At 52.9% G+C, this 19120-nt stretch overlaps 8 protein-coding genes across 8 annotated transcripts; 3 read left to right on the top strand and 5 right to left on the bottom strand.

Moving 5' to 3' along the window:
- Positions 1-67: 67 nt before the first annotated feature.
- Positions 68-1235, top strand: LOZ57_002490 (uncharacterized protein; the record flags this gene model as incomplete). Its single annotated transcript, XM_049251560.1, has 3 exons — positions 68-356; positions 413-513; positions 579-1235. The coding sequence occupies 3 exons, from the start codon at positions 68-70 to the stop codon at positions 1233-1235; spliced, it is 1047 nt and encodes a 348-aa protein (XP_049109365.1).
- Positions 1236-1307: 72 nt separating this feature from the next.
- On the bottom strand, positions 1308-2052 carry POP5 (RNA-binding protein pop5; the record flags this gene model as incomplete). The annotated part of the gene is made up of 2 exons (XM_049251559.1): positions 1308-1690; positions 1788-2052. The coding sequence occupies 2 exons, from the start codon at positions 2050-2052 to the stop codon at positions 1308-1310; spliced, it is 648 nt and encodes a 215-aa protein (XP_049109364.1).
- A 1838-nt stretch (positions 2053-3890) lies between these two features.
- On the top strand, positions 3891-5636 carry LOZ57_002488 (uncharacterized protein; the record flags this gene model as incomplete). The annotated part of the gene is made up of 1 exon (XM_049251558.1): positions 3891-5636. The coding sequence occupies one exon, from the start codon at positions 3891-3893 to the stop codon at positions 5634-5636; it is 1746 nt and encodes a 581-aa protein (XP_049109363.1).
- Positions 5637-6371: 735 nt separating this feature from the next.
- acl1 (ATP citrate lyase subunit 1) lies at positions 6372-8593 on the bottom strand (the record flags this gene model as incomplete). Its single annotated transcript, XM_049251557.1, has 5 exons — positions 6372-6805; positions 6879-7974; positions 8022-8211; positions 8276-8392; positions 8451-8593. 5 exons carry the CDS (start codon positions 8591-8593, stop codon positions 6372-6374), a joined length of 1980 nt encoding a protein of 659 aa, XP_049109362.1.
- Positions 8594-9701: 1108 nt separating this feature from the next.
- On the top strand, positions 9702-11214 carry acl2 (beta subunit of ATP citrate lyase; the record flags this gene model as incomplete). Its single annotated transcript, XM_049251556.1, has 2 exons — positions 9702-10142; positions 10195-11214. 2 exons carry the CDS (start codon positions 9702-9704, stop codon positions 11212-11214), a joined length of 1461 nt encoding a protein of 486 aa, XP_049109361.1.
- Positions 11215-11444: 230 nt separating this feature from the next.
- Positions 11445-12529, bottom strand: LOZ57_002485 (uncharacterized protein; the record flags this gene model as incomplete). The annotated part of the gene is made up of 2 exons (XM_049251555.1): positions 11445-12214; positions 12316-12529. The coding sequence occupies 2 exons, from the start codon at positions 12527-12529 to the stop codon at positions 11445-11447; spliced, it is 984 nt and encodes a 327-aa protein (XP_049109360.1).
- Positions 12530-13055: 526 nt separating this feature from the next.
- LOZ57_002484 (uncharacterized protein) lies at positions 13056-13670 on the bottom strand (the record flags this gene model as incomplete). Its single annotated transcript, XM_049251554.1, has 2 exons — positions 13056-13391; positions 13494-13670. The coding sequence occupies 2 exons, from the start codon at positions 13668-13670 to the stop codon at positions 13056-13058; spliced, it is 513 nt and encodes a 170-aa protein (XP_049109359.1).
- An 868-nt stretch (positions 13671-14538) lies between these two features.
- On the bottom strand, positions 14539-15267 carry LOZ57_002483 (uncharacterized protein; the record flags this gene model as incomplete). Its single annotated transcript, XM_049251553.1, has 3 exons — positions 14539-14939; positions 14990-15131; positions 15187-15267. The coding sequence occupies 3 exons, from the start codon at positions 15265-15267 to the stop codon at positions 14539-14541; spliced, it is 624 nt and encodes a 207-aa protein (XP_049109358.1).
- Positions 15268-19120: the final 3853 nt, after the last annotated feature.

The following is a 19120-nucleotide window of genomic DNA, read 5'->3' as shown; positions in this document are numbered from 1 at the left end:
CGCGTTAAACCCCTCTCACGCCATCAAACCCATTGAGTGTTCGTTTGATGTCGCCGTTGATGCCAGAATGCCCTTCGCCCAGCTGATAATTGGACCGCCGGGCTCCGGAAAGTCCACATACTGCAATGGCATGCAGCAATTCATGTCTGCGATCGGCAGAAAGTGCTCAGTGGTGAATCTGGATCCGGCAAATGACCGCACATCATATACTCCAGCATTGGATGTACGAGAGCTGGTGACACTCGAAGAGACCATGGCGGAGGATACGCTGGGCCCCAATGGTGGGATATTATACGCAATGGAGCAGATCGAGGCCAACTTCGATTGGTTTCAAGAAGGGTTGAAAGACTTAGAAAGTATGCGACATCTCCGGGATTTACGCTCCTTGAAAGTACCAGCTAATAACCCGCAGATGACTATATCCTATTTGACTGCCCTGGCCAAGTCGAAATATTTACACATCACTCATCGCTTCGAAATATTTTCTTCCGCTTGCAAAAGTTGGGGTATAGAGTCTGCATTGACCCATAATTCCACGTCAAATAACAAAGTAGTTGCGCTAATGTCAAGGGGTACAGTTAGTTGTGATACACCTTATTGACTCATATAACCTGACCCTCCCATCGATGTACATCTCGGCCTTGCTTCTCTGCCTTCGCGCGATGCTACAGATGGATCTCCCTCATTTGAACGTGCTCACAAAGATCGACAACCTTTCGAACTACCCGCCTCTCCCGTTTAACTTGGACTTTTATACTGAAGTTCAAGATCTGACATATCTGGTTCCGCACCTGAAAGAAGAGCCGCCGTTTGTGGCTAGCTCTAAATTCGACGCCCTTAACAAGGCGATTGTTGAGGTCGTGCAGGATTTTGGACTCGTTGCCTTTGAGACTCTCGCGGTCGAGGATAAAAAGAGCATGATAGATCTCTTGCAGGCTATCGATAGGGCGAGTGGGTATGCCTTCGGAGCATCTGAGGGGGCGAACGATACTATCTGGCAAGTAGCAGTTAGAGAAGGAATGGGCACCATGCACATTAAGGATGTACAGGAGAGATGGTTGGATGCTAAAGATGAGTGGGACAGTCATGAAAGAGATAAATTGGAAGAAGAAGCGAGTGTACGCGAGCACGTAGCTACAAAGACACCTGGCAACGGTGGCGGGGATGAGGACGTGGACATGGGCTTAGACACGTATGTGCCGAAAGACAGCGGAATAAAGGTCGTAAGGAAGTAAAAACAACTAAAATATATCCGGCTAAAAGGAAAATACGCAAAACTTACCTCAAATCATCCGATCAGAGGCCACTTAGCCATCATCCTCTTCCTCGTCAGCTTCATCGTCCCTTTCAATGCCGATGCCCATCGAAGTATCTTTTGCAGCACCACCCGGAAACATCTCTTGCAGAAGATCTTTTCCTTCCTTCTCCGACCTCCCCGAAAGCCTCACTAACTCCATTCTTGCTCTTCGGATTGCCTCCGTCTCTATACATTTCATTGAGCCAGATACCCGCACGACTCGGAAGACGCAATCGTGCTGCTGATTTTTATACGAAGAGCTTCGTGATACACCTTTCTGGTCTTGGGGGTTGGGCAAGCGGGACATATATGTCAGAGCGGCCCAGACGAGCCGATAGCCGTCACGGGGGCATCGTATTATCGCGGTCGACGTTGCTGGGGACAAATACTTGACTAGTAACATGAAATATTAGCTGAAAATGCACTGCAGACGACAGAGTGGGCGAATGAATCTCTTCAAAAACAGAAAAAATGCAAGGGCTGGACGCACCACTGATACCACCGGCCCCAGCGCCCCCGAGCCGGCCCATACCCCAATCACCAAACATCTCACTCACGGTCTCCCTTAGCATTTTTATCAAAGCGGCAGCCGTTAACGTATCCGGGGCGGGCCGGCATAGTTGCAGATGGAAGCGCGTTTCCGGGTCCAATGCTTTCTGGGAGGCCGCATCGGCCTTGGTAGTAGGACAAGCATCCGAAGGCGATGGCGGGTAAAGGATGTTGACGAGCAGGTATCTGTGCTTGAGTCGAACCATTGGTGGTGGTCTTGTGAGCCAACCTCAGCTCTTCAATCGTGATAAGGTCCAAGCGTTTTGCGTCCACTTTGAGGCGTTGATTGTTTAGTCAGACATAGACCCCAGTGCTGAGAGTGGGTGCTATCTGGGGGCATGCCGCAGGATGACCAGCACGTGATTGCCAAATAAACCTTGGCAGCTTCCAAATAGATGCCTGCTACCCGAGACATTAACACGCAGCAGATATACTCCGAAACCTGCACATATGCTGCAGATAGGGGGGATGTTCATCCACAGTCGTAGTGCTCGGCTGCTCTTCACCCCGGCCTGATGATGCGGCCTCTTTACGGTCTCACGACGGCCAGGGCGAATGAAATCGGCCAGCACGCCGCAAACGGCGCAAACACGCCACGGCAGCCAATGGCCTTGGAGCCGGTGCGCGAGGCTGGACCATGTATGGCACGTGACTGGGCCCCGTATCGGGCGGTGAGAAAAGCCCCCATTGGCCGGCTGGCGGATTAGGTTGGGCTAACTATAACTAGCCTTTAAGCTTAGTTGCGCGCCGGCGCAGAACCCCCCGCCGGCGGTGCGGGCGGCCGACCGCGAGGAGCGGGAGGGCGTGGGCGATGCGGCATAGTAGTTCACTACTATTTATTATTATTAGGTATGAGCAAAGAATCCTACCCTGAGTGCAGCGCGTGCTGTGCTGTTGCCCATGCACGGCTGCTCTTGTGACGATGGCGTGGAAGAGCGGTAAGTCCGCCCGTTGACAGGCCTGCAATACCACAGCCCAGGTAGCGGGAATGTCGGAGCTTCTCGGGGCAGGTTTTGCCTAGGATTGCTAGTGACGTGGTTAAACGTCCCTTGGATACGCCAAAGTTTGGACTCATCTATGTTCAGCAAGTAGCACTACTTCTCACTCTACAAGCAGTTCTCACATTAAGGAGCATGAGACAATAAGAAGGTCAGTTTGAATTCGAAGAACAGCCAGAGGATCTATTCCCAGTCCAGGCAAGCCCCTTATTCTAGGTTTTCTGTGGGAAAATGGAAGAACAAGAACGAGCAGAAAAAGACAAAACGGAGGACGATCTGGCGGGATGAACGGCCACTACTACTGGTGGTTGAGTCTGCCATTCCTGCGATCGCCGGAAGTTTAACGCGGACGGGCGGGCGGGCGACCACCAGCCCTTCAGCGACCCGTTCTTGTTTCGCTTGCGGGGGCCGGGTAGGGCTTGTGTGGGCAGCGTGGTCTTGGGCGATTGCGGTGTGTAAGTAACTGCGGTACGGAGGACGTGCGTGCAGACATCCATAACTACGTGCTGATGCTCAAAACTCCGGGTTCCGTGGCTGACAGGGGCATCGTCGACTCATAGATCCCTGCCCCGTGTAGTTAGTTAGCTAGTTACAATTAATATGCTTTCTGTTCGTGCCAACCAGGCCGGGCATCAGTCGCAGTCCTGACGCCAGCCAACGCCCATTCTTCTTCCAGGGCATGTTCCCTGACCCATCATCGACTAGCACCGCCCAACAGCCCGCCTTGACGTTGTGTCGCAGGGGTGCGCTTCGGGCGAGAGAACCGCCTGCCTGAGCTTCCTTCTCGGAGATTTCCTTCCCCCCCGGCCCTGTCTGCGCTGTGAGCAGCCCGTCGCGTGGAATACGAAGGACAGAATAATAATAGGCGAGCATCAGGTGAACGTCCAGCACGGCGAGCCGAGTTAGTTAGTTAGTGAACTAGTTGGTTATAAGAGCACACTGCGCGCGCAATAATGTTGCTCCTCTGCACAGCCCTCTGATCTCTCTCTCTCTCTCTCTCTCTCTCCTGCGTCTTTCCCGCCGTCTTCCTCTCGCTTGCCGTCGCCATGGAGCGCTCCTGGCTGCGGTATGTCCGCCTGCTCGCCATGTACCTCGTCGACCTGGTGGGCATCTCCCCAACCTCCTATCGCCTCTGTTCTCTCCACACCACGCGAACACTCTCCTCCTCCCGCCCCAAAGCTCCACGCCCTCCCTCGCCGCGCATGGCGCTGAACTGCTTGCCTGCCGAGATCCTTCTGTGCATCAGTGACCACCTCCAACCAAGAGATATAAATGCCCTGGTCCAGACCTCGACGCCCTTCGCCGCGCTGTTCTCTCGTGAACTATACGACTTCGTCGTCGGCATCCGCACGAGCGACGACGAACCCCAACGCGCGTCGCTCTTCAACCGAAATGCCCTGTCCTACGCTGGTCGATGGCAGTCGCCATATGTTCTTGATTATTTCAGGGTAAAACGCGCTGACGTGCTTCTGCGGGAGGATGCCCATGGATTTCTCCTGTTCAACGAGGTCGTACGCTGCGGCAACCTTGAACTGACCAAGATTCTGCTGGAACGAGGCGCGGATATCCACCGGTACCAGACCAATGACACAAACGGCCTGACCCTCGCTGCCTTGGGCGGCTATCCAGACATCGTTCGTTTCCTCTTAGACCAGGGCGCCGACATCCAAGGCACCGAACCGTCCAAAAAGACCCTATTGCACACTCTCTATCAGCACGGCCGCCGCAACCCTGAAGTGTCCCAGATAGTGGTCGATCAGCTCAAGCGTCGCAACGAGATATCGAAACAGAATATACGCCTAGACACACCACTCCACTATGCTGCGAGATACAACAGAGTGTATGCTGTGTCTCAGCTGCTTGAAGCCGGCGCCGACTTGACGAAACTTAATACAGATGGCCTGTCTGTTCTAGATGTTGCTTTTAGATCAAAAAACGATGAAATTATTGGCCTCCTTCTCCAGGCGTCCCCTGGCCCCTGGCCCTCCCGGTACATTGAGAAGGCCCTGTGGAAGGCTTGCGAACAACTTGACCTAGACATGGTGAATCGCATTGTTGCCATGTCGAAGTCTAAACATATAACGATAAACTTTTCTCACGTTGAAAACAACCGATCGGCATCCACTCCATTGCACGCCGCTGCTCGTGGCCCTCAGGATGGGACACGCTTCGCCAGACGAGTGTTCCACCGGAAAGAAGTGGATACACTCAGGAACTGGGAAGCGATTATGAACATTTTGCTAGACGTTGGTGTCAATATCTTCGCCAGAGACCGTATGGGGCGCACACCGCTCTTATATGCCATCGAGGGCGGACAGCCTGAGAAAATGCAGTTTCTCCTTACGAAGCTCGGCTCGACGTTGCCAATCCCCGATCGAATGGGACGCAGCTCACTTCACGCTGCCGTTCACGCCAGCGAAGGAGAACTAATAGCTCGGCATCTCATCCGTCATGGCGTCGACATCAACGCCCAAGACTCCCTGGGCCAAACAGCCCTCCACTATGCCGCGGCCTCTCCCACTGCAGTATCCGTTTTGGAATTCTTGCTCGCTGCCGGTGCAGATACTTCTATCGTCGACAAAGCAAGCTATCCCGCGATTCATTTCGCCGCAGTACAGAAACGAGACGGGTCGTTAAAGGCCTTTGTCGACGCCCGCGTTGACGTCCACCAGAACTGCGAACTCTGCCACCTAAAAACAATGCAGTGGAAGACCGACGATGGCAAGTGGAAGCAGGATCCGCCAGATCTCAATGACCTGTTCAATGGAAACTTGGTGTGCGTGAGAAACTAACTAGCAACAACATTAACGACTAATGAAAGAAGACAACTGGCATTTGAAGGTTTTTTTTTATTTTTTTTCGTGGCGATGCATTGTCTTATCTTAGATACCCCGGCTCTTCCATAACTAGGTACCTCTATTTCCGCTGTTACCCCTGCATCACCCTCTGAGAAAGGGCATCCATCGAGGTTTGCATTTGTATCTGCGTTCCTGTTCCTGTTCTATTATTATTATTATTCCCATATTGTTTGGTGGTTTCTAGCGAGCAGTCGGCGCTCTGTGGAGTTTTACAGCCAACCTGGCCCGCGCGGACGGAAGCATTTATGTACGTATGTAGTTAATCATGGCTGTTTAGCTCGAGCATGAAAGGAATCTCGCTTCTCTGGCTTTTGCATGCCGTGCGACGTGTGATGTGTCGCAGCGTCGTATCCCTATCCCATGTGCTTGTAAACCCGCCTGTAGAGCCCATAAGCCAACAAGCAGACACAAGTCGGCCGACGACACACTGCGGGGTGGATATTATGTCGATTCTGCGCCATTCTTCTTGCTTCAATTGATCGTCCATACGTACGGCTGTCAAAAGGAATAAGGGAAAAAAATATCCATAATTAAATGTCTATGCAAAGGCAAAAGAATAAGGGAGAAATCGGATTGATACTAAGCTCCCAAAGTCTATAAAGGCGAATTCAAGGATCATATTCATTACGTATCGGGAAGAACGGGGTCTATTAAGTGTTTTTGCAGAATTTACATGCTAACCTCCACACGGCCCTCAGCACCAGGAGCGCCCTTTTGGAAGGTTGGGAGCAAGTAGGTAATATCATCCCAAGGATGGCGGTAGAGTCCAGTGCGGAGTCTCTTCTGGTCAAGGAAATGCGCAATCAAACCGATACTGCGGCCAAGAACGAAGAGGCCGTTCAAAACACCCATGCTCAGGTAATCTTCAGCTTCCTCGGGGCTGAAGGCACCGCAATTACGCATGAGGTCGACGAAACAAACGGCGACGCAACCATCGACGTTGAGAATGAGGTTGTCTTTCTTGGAAGTCGTCACTGTTTCGACGGCGATGGCGTAGTCAAGAAGTTTGTGGTTGGGGAAGTGCTTGAGGACGAATTCTTTTACGAGTTCGACTCGAAGATCAGGGTTGTTACGGGATTTGACCTTGTGGCCGATACCGGGGACTGTTGTTACATGTGAGCAACGAGTGTACACTAGGAAGAATAATGATGGATGGGTTAACAAGCAGCTACTTACTGAGTTTGTTTTCTTTGCGCATGGTATCCACGAAATCACGAGGGCTAAGACCTTTATCGAAAGCTTTTGTGAATTCCTCGGCAGCACCATCCAGGGCTCCACCGAAGCGAGATCCGATCGTAAGGAGACCGGATACCAAGGCGCTGATTAAATCCTTGCCGGCTCTGGTGGTAATAATAGTGTTCATGGCTCCAGACACCGCGGGACCGTGATCAGCAGTCAACATGAGCACCATTTCCAAGAACTTGCTGGCATATGGAGGAAGTCGTCGCCGGAACCATAGGAGAGACATGACGCCACCAATACCAATATCCTCTCTGAAAACATCGGAAATCGGCATGCCAGCATACAAGAGTTCCTGGCCACGGTCGTCAGAAATTGTCGAGATGAAAGCGGCAGGTTTACGAATAAGACCCAATTCTTGAGCCCATGCATAGTCGATGGGAATCTTGGGAGGGACTGGCTCCTGTTGTGGCTTGACAATTCCCTGCTTGACAAGCTTTTGATAGACGGCACGGAGAGTTTCGGGGAGATCTTCAAAGGTATCCGGTACATGGATACCAGCTTCTCTCATGGCCTTGTTCTTCATTACTGCAGTTTCCAGCTGAGAGTTCGCAGAGGCACCAGCGTGGCCAAATTGAACTTCTGTCTTGAACATACTGGCGCAGGTACCGATGGCCCATGCAACCACGGGTTTTGTAATAGTACCATTTTGCACAGCTTCAATGACCCGGTATTCTTCAACACCACCAACTTCTCCGAGAAGAAGTAAAATCTTGCACTCCGGATCGGCCTGGAATCGAAGCATATGGTCCAAGAAGGTCGTTCCTGGGTAACGATCACCACCGATAGCGATGCCCTCGTAGACACCATCGGTGGTTTGTGACACAATATTGTTCAATTCGTTCGACATACCGCCAGACTTTGATACGTAACCAACAGAGCCCTTTCTGTAGAGTTTGGAAGCGACAATGTTATCCATCATACCGCCTGTGTTACCAATTTTGAACGCTCCTGGTTTGATACCGCCAACAGTAGCCGGGCCGATAATTGTAACACCCTTCTCCTTTGCGGTGACCATGATCTCACGGGCTCGCTGATTCTTGTTAGCTCAGAACTAGTTATCTAGAGGCTAAAACATACTCGTTCCGGCACACCCTCAGCGATGATGGCAATGGTTTTAATCTGAGGGTATTGCATTAATTCCATGGTTGAACTATAGACACTTCGCGACGATGCAAAGTTGACGACAACGTCTACGTCTGTGTGTTTTGCCATAGCCTTGTCGGCACTTTGGTAGACGGGCAGCAACGTCTCGCTGGTACCCCAGTACCTGTTGTTTAAATTTTTGTGTCAGCATAGTAAACGCGACGGTCAATTGTAATTGAATAACCCACATTTTGCTGACGAATTGACCACCAAAGGTATAAATGATACCAGCAACGGAGGGAGTGTTCCGCTTGCAAATGAAATCGAAGTCCAACATTCCCTGGACAGCTCGAGGTTGCATGCCACTGCGGGGGCAAGTTAGAACTGCAAAGCCATACCGCTGCGATAGCAGTGCGCACTTACTATACAAAGCATCTTGTCTTGGTGTGGAAGAGGGTGTGTGCCAGGGGAGTCAATGGCCTGCTGGCGGCTTCAAAACGGCGAATGTTGTCATTGGCTCGAAGGTTTCCGTCACCGGAGGAAGCAACAGGTGTAGCAGCCGGCATTGTGGGCAGACAAAAGGGTGAACTATGGGGTTCCATGATAGTCAGATGATGCTACGAAGAAGTTCTGTGATGTAGATTGAGGAAATTCATCGCGTGCTGTTCCTTACCTTCTATTTGACAGACTGTTTTGAGGGGGTCACACCACGAGTAAGACTGGAAGAATGGCACTCGAACGTTGGTAAAGGATTGTCTACTTGGTAGAGATGAGCCCGGAGCGCACGGCGAGGAGGAGATGGCAGATGGTGATGGTCCCCGTGGAAAAAAGTGATTCCTTTTTTTTGGTTGAGAGAGCGAGACGATGAGCAAGCTGAGAAGCTCCTTATCTCGGCGACGCTAAGATTAGATACTGCCGCAGGGAGGGAGGCCGCTCTAGTCCGTATGTGGCTAGCGTATCCCCAATGCCAGAAGTTTCGGTGAGCGTCAAAACTGCCTGTTACGAGTACGATGACGCTTGGCCTGCTGCCCAATGCTCTCGGAGCTCTGTCGGGGCCAGGCAGGGGTGGTGGTACGCCGGGCCGAGCAGTGCACCATGGCGCCCCTGAGGATGAGTGAGGCGGCGGACGCTGGCTCTCCCTGCTGGCATCGCCGTCGCCGTCGCCGGCCCCGAATGCTGCGCCTTGAATGGTGTGTCACTCCAGCGAGTTGCGTTATTTTACGGGGCTGGTACTAGCGGTACGGTCATCCCAACGAAACTCAATTGGGCCGATTCAGGAAGTCAGCCCAGTTAGGAAGGGCCCTGCCCCACCGGTGGCTCCTTCCCTCCCCTGCCAATCTGCAGCTTGGCTCCGGCGCTGACTCAGCAGATGGGGCGGCCAGGCCGGACTAACGTTATCGCCTGTGCCGATAAGCAGCTTCCCAACTCAACAACAAATCTCGCCGGCTCAGCTCTCCCTCTCAACGTCCGATCGGTTGCTCGCTGCTCTGCTCGTCTCTCCTGTCCACCACCGCTTACTGCGTTCTCTGCTGCCACACTTACACTTCCCGTCGCATCTTGCGTCGCCCTACCTGCCCCCATCGTACCGCCCTTCATACTCCAACCAACTCCTGAGAGTGCCAGCATTCGGGCAGCGATTGTAGGCTTTCCATACCCAGCTCGAACTTGACAATCATGTCGGCCAAGTCAATCTACGAAGCAGATGGTAAAGCCATCCTTAACTACCACCTCACTCGCGCCCCGGTAATCAAGCCCTCCCCCCTCCCTGCTCCCTCCAGCCACAACCCACCTCCAAAGCTCGCGTCTCTCCACTTCGACGAAGACAGCTCGGTTGAAGCTGTTCTTGCCCAAGCCGAGTCAACCTATCCCTGGTTGCTTGTCAAGGGCGCCAAATTTGTCGCCAAGCCAGATCAACTCATCAAGAGACGAGGAAAGAGCGGGCTTTTGGCCCTGAACAAGACCTGGGAGGAGGCGAGGCAATGGATTGCGGACCGTGCAGGAAAACCACAGCAAGTTGAGACCGTGGAGGGTGTTCTACGACATTTCCTTGTAGAGCCGTTCGTTCCTCACCCACAAGAAACTGAATATTACATCAACATCAACTCCGTTCGTGAGGTATGGTTGCCCTATTGAGATTCGTCATTGAAACCTTATCTGATTGCTATAGGGTGATTGGATCTTGTTTACACACGAGGGTGGTGTCGATGTTGGAGATGTGGATGCCAAAGCAGAAAAGCTTTTAGTCCCCGTCAACCTTAAGAATTATCCTTCAAACGAAGACATCGCCGCCAAATTACTGAGCAAGATTCCAAAGGGCCTACATAATGTTTTGGTTGATTTCATCACACGTCTCTATGCTGTCTATGTCGACTGCCAATTCACATACCTAGAGATCAACCCTCTTGTTGTGATACCCAACGCCGACAAAACTTCTGCTGATGTCCACTTCCTCGATCTAGCAGCCAAACTTGACCAGACAGCAGAATTCGAGTGTGGAACAAAGTGGGCCATTGCTCGAAGCCCTGCAGCTTTGGGAATTCGTGCAGCACCAAGTGCGGGCGACAAGGTCACTATTGATGCAGGCCCACCAATGGATTTCCCCGCTCCTTTCGGTCGCGAATTAAGCAAGGAAGAGAAATTCATTGCTGATATGGACGCCAAAACCGGAGCTTCTCTTAAACTCACTGTTCTTAACTCGACGGGCCGCATTTGGACTCTTGTCGCTGGTGGTGGTGCCTCCGTCGTTTACGCTGACGCCATCGCCTCTGCCGGTTTCGTCAGCGAACTCGCCAACTATGGTGAATACTCTGGTGCTCCTACCGAGACCCAGACCTACAACTACGCTCGTACCGTTCTCGACTTGATGCTTCGCGCTCCAATGCATCCAGACGGAAAGGTCCTCTTCATTGGTGGCGGTATCGCCAACTTCACCAATGTCGCCACTACTTTCAAAGGTGTTATTCGTGCCCTAAGGGAAGTCGCACCGGTCCTTAACGAACATAAGACCCAAATCTGGGTCCGCCGTGCAGGTCCCAACTACCAAGAGGGGTTGAAGAATATTAAGGCGGTTGGGGAGGAACTTCAACTTAACATGCATGTTTTCGGGCCCGAGATGCACGTCAGTGGCATTGTGCCTCTGGCCTTGAGTGGAAAGACCACTGATGTTAAGGAATTCGGCGAAGCGTAATTATAGATTTTTAAGAATATTGTTATATTAAAAAATTAATTGCTCCAAATAATGAAGTCCATAGACGACGATTTGCTTATTCACTGGATGGATATCCTTAGAATTTCTGAAAAGCGTTTTTAGTGGGGATATCAATAGAACGCCTGAAGGTCATGACACATATGCGGAGTACTGCTTCCATTGCCTTGATCTGCACTTTTGCTCCTAGCAGTCCAACTCTGGACTGTCCGTCAAACGAGCGCAAAACCCTGTGACAGTATACCAGAGCTAGCCAATAAATTCCGCATTTCCAAAGATGGGAAAAAACCCAGAGCATGAAGCCTCTTGTCAAGATCCTCGATCCAATAGCCATATCCCAGAAGTAGCGCGACGATTTGCAACGAGTCGTTTATAATGGAGACGATTAAGGGATCCATGCCTACTTGATATGTAACAAAAGAGTGAAGAGCGCCATATTTCAAGAGCAACCGCAGCATGCGGTAGTCAGATATGTGCGCGGCCCATTCGATAATGTGATACATGATACCACCTATCTCCTGGTATATGTTCGTCGATGCGCGATGTTTGAGGAGCTTATCCATGGTCGCGAAGTCGAACTTGGAAGCAGCTAGTCCCAGGGATGAATGCTCATCCTTCTCATCCGGCTCGGCCCCATATTCAAGTAGGATATCAATGATACCATGACGTTCCAGCGATACGGCAGTAAATAAAACGGATGTACCGTCCATGCGAGCTGCTGGGCTAGCTCCTGATTGGAGAAGGAGGAGCACTGCCCAATCAAAACCACGTAGTACGGCGATGCCCAGCAGTCTGTTAGCAGTGATCCTGAAGCTGGCCATGTACACGAGAGAACTTTTCACTTTCAGTCTCAACTGTCGCTCATGTGCGCGAAGGAACAATGATAAGGCAGCCATTGCGATGCTTAAAGGTGCGATAAATAAAAGCACAGCGATATTGTTCTTATAATACAAACGGTCGAACGCTAAATCGCGGAAGGCTCCTGGGAAATAAACACGAATGGTTAGCCAGCTAGAACGAAAGACAAGCTTTGGGCTCAAACTAAGAGATTGTCAGCAGGCCGAGTAAGGGAGTATAACACACTGGAGACTGCAAATAGAGCACTGATATTGCTCCAAGCTAATTCGGCTTGCCTGCGTGCTATCATAGAGCCCGAAATCTCAAGCTCCGGATCAACTCGTACAATATGATCCACAATCTTCTGTTGAGTCAAAAACGGAAGCTCAAGTAAGGATATTTTGGGCGGATTAGGCGCTGGGGCCGACCCACTCAGCGATAATTCGTTGGAATAAAGCATACTAAATAGCAAATATACTAAAAATATAGAGGAAATAAAAATTGACGGGGAGGAGGGTATCTTGGGTCGAAAGAGACGGGAGCAGATGCGGTTTTTCAGTATCTGCATTGTGGGTTTGCCTGCCTGTTTGCCTGCCTTCCTGCCTGCTGACTAGGAAAGAGGTGCTTTTGCCCTGGAAATCAGGCGAAATTTCCAAAAACGGTAGTAACGTGTGAAATAAAGTTCCATGTCGACATGCGACGCAATTGCCGTGGAACGGCAATCAAATAGCTGTGCCTTAAGCCGGGCCCCAATGGTGATCGGGCAATGAAGTAGAGCACTGGGCATTGCAGGCCTAATAGAGGGCGATTCACCTGCCATTGAATATTGGAGAGGGTTGTAGGGAGTTGAGGGTACGTATGAAGATATTGAAAAGCTTCCTGGTTCTGGGATATAGTTTGAATAAAACAAGCAGCAAGCTTGGATGGAACGACCATTGATATATTCATAGGGTATATTACTCATTAGAAAACAGCAAGGAAAATCATCAGTTATCAGTGTCTTCTTCTTTTTCTTCTTCGTCACCTTCCTCGAGGATGCCTTCCCTTTGGGCCTGTGGGCTCAGAAACCAGCGCGAAGAACCAGCTTCGTTCTTGCTGGCAAGTTTCTGCAGACGGGAGAATCCCTTCTCACGGTTCGTAAAGGAATGCTCGTCACTTGCACTTTCATCTGCAGGCTCCATCGCAGATGACTGGCGTTTGAGGTCGAGTTCATCGCAAGGAGAAATGCCTAGTAGCTGGTATGTTGCGCATAGTATGCGATAAAGGATGAAGCCAGTGATGGCACCGAAAAGGCCAGCAACGCCGAAATATGTGTACAGCGGCTGTATGGAACAGTAAGCCGTCGAACATGAGAACATAGATGTCTTTCCAAGTCTCTGGCTCGCCAGGGAGATGGGGCGGCGCAGCAAGCAATGCATACATACCTCGAATTTCAGCACACCTCGTACCAGCAAGGCGAAAATGCGGTATACTTGCGACGAGAGATGGACGATGGGGCTAGCCAAGAGCTCCAGAAGAAAATATGCAATCGAAACGATGACAGTCAGCGGGTAAACGATGCAGGCGGAGGCGAGCGATATGAGTGGCGGGAGGATTTCCATTTCTGGCGCACTGCCGACGACCGAAAGAACAAGACGTCGTCGGTTCGAGAAGGATGGCGGCACCGCACGGTCTTCCGTCGTCGACAACGAGAGCGGGGAAACGGCCACATTCACCTCAGCTGCTACTGACCGCAAAAATCAGCGATGAATTCATCTACGCTGAATGTATGCATGATGCATGATGCTCTTGCTTGGGTGCTTGGTTTGCTGTGAGAGAAGGTGCAACGCCCTAGCAACGACCTTAAACCAGTCAGCCCCCCGCGAGCCTCAACCTTCGGAGGTGGGGACGGCGCTGAACAACAGGCAACGTTCGAGTCTTACGACCCTCTTGTTCGATTTAGGATTGTTTGCTAACTTTGGGTCTAGGCAAGGGCCATGAAGATACACAAGCAGACCCTGGCAAGGGCTTGAAGCCCCTAGAACACAAACGGCGGAAAAAGCTACGACGGAAGAAGAAAAGGAAAGAAAAGAGAAGAAAAGAAGTGGCCCATGTTTAAGGGAAAAGACGAGAACAAATATTATTAATGGGAGTCCTTTCCCTGGGATAATTACATACATGATAATATAAAAAGAGCAAAAACGACTCAATATTTGTTCTCTCCCTGAAACCCACACGACATTGCAACCCTTAGCCTCGTCAGTCCAAACCAGTCATACAATATCCCATTTCCTAAAAGCATGGATCGTCGCCCCATTTTATTCCAAACAAAATGAATCAACTCCAGGCCAGGGGAAAACAAGGGACGATTAACAACATCCGTGGTTGGCATCGCCGTGGCATCGAGGTCATATTTCACATGGCCAATGCGTGTGCGAACGCTCCAGGGCAGTTGTTGCAGCGGCGGCTCAGCATTCCAGACGGAATAATTTACAAGTAGGCAGCGACGGCAAGGAGGACAGCAGCAACACCGCCAACATTGGCACGGACGTTGGAACCAGCACCGGGGAACTGGGCTGGGGTGGAGGCAGTTGGGCGGCCGGTGGTGGTGTAGGAGCCAGTGCCGGATGGAACGCCGGGAACACCGCTGGTTGGGTGAGCAGTGGTTGGGGCAGCGGTGGTTGGGACACCTGGGGCGCTGGAGCCGGGAACGCTGGGAGCAGGAGCGCTGGAGCCTGGGGCACTGGGAGCTGGAGCGCTGGAGCCAGGAGCGCTGGGAGCAGGAGCGCTGGAGCCAGGGGCGCTGCTCTGACCTGGGCCTCCGGGAACAGCAGGAACCTGGATGGGAACGCCGGCAGCACTGCAGACCGAGGAGACAGCGCTGGAGACAGCTACATTGTTGTGAGAAAGAGAAAACTTTTGTCATGGTATTAATGCTTACCAGACTGATCAGAAGCCGCAGGGCAGGAGCTCAAGACGCAAGGAGCAATCTTTCCGACAAGCTCAGGTTTGCCGCACTGGCATTTGAAGTCGGTGATGGGACTGCAGCCACTGGCGCCGAGGGCCGAGACGAAGCATTGAATCTACAAAGAATTTGATTAGAAAGGATTCGTTTTCCCGGCAAGTAGCGGTACATACCGAGCAAGATGGGACGTTGGGGAGCTGGGCGTTGGCAAGGCCGGCAGCGACGAGAGCGATGAGAGCGTGAGAGAACTGCATTTTGATTATATATGAAATCGGCGGTACGATGATCCTCCTAGTTGTACAGTGAAAAACGACGAATTAACGATAGTCTTGACTGACTTCGAAAACGAGTGTCAGGTTGATATTTGAGGGTATATAAGAAGAGCAAAACGGATCTGAAGGACAAAAGGAAGAAAAGGAGACGAGGGTTCACTGGGGACAAGCGGGCTTCTTATAAGCCGGGGCGGGCGTGGCACGCACAAGCCCAGCCGCCCCGGACTCTTGCATGCTTCTTCTCCTCTGATCCGCGGCGCGCTGGCACACGATCCAAGGAAACAGGGCCTGGGGCTAAGGAGAAAAGGAATGGCTGGTTCCACCGCCTCCACTTGGACGAGGGCGATTCTTGTGGGTTGCGCCATGCAGGGAACGACACGGGCATGGTTGGCACTAGCTGGTAGCATGAGCTGGTGGTGGTGGTGGTGGGTGCTACGACTCCTCTCTGGCTACGACGACGGCGGCGGCCGGGTTACGGTTCACATGCAACCGGGCTCGGGCCCATGTGGTGACAGGCCGTTCATGTGTTTCGCGACTATTTCATTCCTGCGCAGCGGGTTTAATTTTTATTAACATTATTGTTTTGGACTTGCTTGACTCGCGCGGCGGTTTGTGGGCGTGCGACCGTTCGCCCCCTTGGGCAGGCGCTGGTTGGTTGTTTGCAGGCCTACTCTTACTGCTACGGAGTATTGCGATCAGCCCTTCCCCCATGATTGCCCCTACGCCCAGCCTCCCAGCCTCTGGCCCCCTTTCCCTTGGGACCCGGCACATTGAGTGGTGGAAATCGCCCCTTCGTCATTAAACCCGGACGCCGCCAGGCGAGTCTGCGAGTGGCCCTTTTGCACATGGGACACCCCGCCGGCCGCCTTTCAGATGCGTGCAATCTCCCAGAATGCGAGCTGTCGGGCGCGAACCAGGACGGCAGACCAGCACGGCCGGTTCAATTTCCCAGGCTCACGCGGGCGGCGGGCAAGTGACTCCTGAGAGGGTCTCTCTGGAGTGGCAATTGGTGCTAGGCTACTACTATTGTTGTTCTTCGGGGGCTCGACAAAACCGGTTCCTGGTGGGTTTCCGACTAATAGTGAGTATCGTATTGATTGTAGTGGGGAGGGAAGCCGGGCGTGGGAGGTACCGAATACACGGCGTGCAGGTACCGACGCAGCAGTGGTCCGGCGCGGGGAGACCTGGCGGCAGGGTAGCTGTGACCTGGGAGGAGTGTCTGGCGACGCCGGCCCCTGCTCGACGTTACAGAGCAATGCTGGCGTGGACCAGGAGGGGTCAATCGCTAGCGTGGCAGTGGTCTCACAGCTAGGTACGCTAGCTCGCCCCGTGCATTGCATTGCATTGCGTCGGGCGCGGCCGACACAGACGGGAACAGCGTGGCCGCGCACTGCGGTGTTCAGGCAGGCTGCAGGGTGCACGGAGGATGCAGAGACTGACTGCGTGTTTGTGTTGCCTGGGTGGCTGTCTGGCTACGAGTGAGTGGTAAGTCGAGTCGAGTTGGGCTTGTCTCAGGCAGGGCCCACGGCAGCACGCTGATTGGCCGGCCGTGTACGGGGCTGTGACGCGGCCATACGTCGAGTCGCAGGCTACATGGCGGCGTGATTGGCTGGCGGCGTGGATCGGCGATACTAGTGGTATGGCCAGGCCGCGGCGCCGAGGTAACGAAACGCCCCCCGGGGGGCTCAAGCTTTGCGCGGGTGGCCAGCGCGCGCGGAAATTGAGAAGCGTCAGGCAATTATTCTTATTATTATTATTGGGAGCAGCCAACAGCAATACGAGAGAGTCATAATAAGGGACCTGCTTTAATTCGCACTGGCTCGCGGGATGCCGATCTGGGGAAGGAAAAAAAATGCCCGCCCCCTGGCTGGCCTGTTGGGCGGCGGCTGGGCGCTGGCTGCAAAACGCCGGCGCGCTGGCCAAGCCGTGCCGTGCGGGTGATCTGGACTGGGGGTGGCGTTCGCTAGCCCGGGCGTCCGCCAGCGCTGTGGTGCTGAGGTACGGAGTAGAGAGTAGATGAGATGAGGTGAGTGCATCGCCATTATTACCAGCGGTGGGTGGTGGGCGGCGTCGTGATCCTTAGGGAGCAGCAGTAGTACCTTAGGCACCTCCCTCTTACAATGCAGCGCGGCCCCATGTGAACACTGGATGCTTCCCCAGACTTTGCGATGGAGCGGGCGGGCCCAGGCCACGTCCTTGCCCCGGCTCCTCTGGCGCGCGGACGCCCTCCGCGATACAATCATAAAATAATAATAACAATAATACGCCGACTGCTGCACGGCGGCTACGCTCACATGCTGCCGCGCTCGGCTCGTCGCGCAGACCAGGGTGTGCCTGTCTTCCCACCCCCGTTTGTCGCAGCCAGACACTGACTGACTCGGCGCGGCTGTAATCATTAGCCTGTCGCAGAGTTACTTAACTACCTCTCTTTGGGCCGCCGAAACATCTTCCAATATGCCCATCCTGGCTGTCCTGCCTGCCAGTGACGTCGCCGCGCCGTCATGCACTCCCGACGTAGTTAGGTGAGGTACCTACGGAGTAGTAAGTTACTCCAGCTGCAAGAGAAGCGTCCGCGCCGTTCGCTCGTATGCACGCACTACTAGCCCGACTGGCTCAAGCGTCAAACACAGCGCCGCTGTTTATTATCCAGGACGCTGCATTTTGGCCGCCGGCCGTCCTTCGCCTCTGTGGCGAAGAGCACGTCCTTCCGCCCGCCGCATCGCTACTCTCAAGGTCTGCATTATTATCATCATCATCATCATCATCATTGTCAAGGCAGGCTAATTTCCCTTCGACTTCATCGCATTAGCAGTAACTAGTCGTAACTACTCTGTCCATGCCCAATGCCCGTCCCCTCCGCGCCCAGCCAGCACATCCCCGGCGGCTGCCATGACGCGCATGCAAACACATGAAGGCGATCCCGCATGGTCGGGCCAGCACAAGCAACCAGCAGCCTCACCAGCAGCACCAGAACACCGTCCTGATACTCCGAACGGAGGTCCTCCCCGGATTTGAGCCTTGGACCTTGCGCCGCGGGGCCCCGCACCGTCGCCAATCATCAAGTCCTTGCCCGGAAGCTTGCTGATACTGCTGGGGGTTTCCTGTAAATACTGTGCGCTCTCTCCTGCGCGAACTGGTTTGGGGGGAGCATCCAATGAACTCCTGCGCATCACACCGCCAGTGTTCAATCCCGACGTTTCCTCGGTCGGTATCGCGTAGCTACATGTGAGCCCATACATGCTATTCTTCTTCTTCCTGGTGCTTCTGAAACCAGTCACTCAAAGGAAGCTGCCCGGCTTTTCGAGACACCCTTGCTGCTCTGTTTATTGAACACCTCTGGCGTTTGACAGAGAGCCCAACAGCTATTTTCATCTCTCCGCTTGCCCGGTACGCTATTGAGACCTCAATCTCTGCCTTTATTGGCGATCGACACCGCTGCTCCTCCCATCGTTCGACCGCGAGCCTAGAACCAATTAACATCGAGCAGCCAGTTCGCCTCTCCAGAGCTCTGCTTTCCAAATCCGTCGCCCTTGTGATGCATCCGTAGTGAATTGCAAGCTTGGAGCGCGTCTATATTGGGCCTCGACGCTCTTGGTCATTTATGCACGCGATCTGATCTTCTCCCAGTCAACTACAAATAGTATGGAGTGCGATCTTGCGAACCGTGAATCTTGCAGTTTCGATTTCTAAATTTAGTCCAACTACCAGAGCAAACAATCTATGGAAAGTTGGGAGGCGATGGCGCTCCTTAGATCGTGCTCTCTTCCCACCCTTTTCTTTTTTCTATCTACTTCACGCCCACTGTGTCACAGCACAGCGTGCTTTGTCTTGGGTT

This window comes from Ophidiomyces ophidiicola, assembly GCF_022830035.1.
Source record: "Ophidiomyces ophidiicola strain CBS 122913 chromosome Unknown scaffold_7, whole genome shotgun sequence".
In the NCBI taxonomy this organism is placed as follows: Eukaryota; Fungi; Ascomycota; class Eurotiomycetes; order Onygenales; family Onygenaceae; genus Ophidiomyces; species Ophidiomyces ophidiicola.
This window is presented reverse-complemented; position numbering and strand designations above follow the sequence as displayed.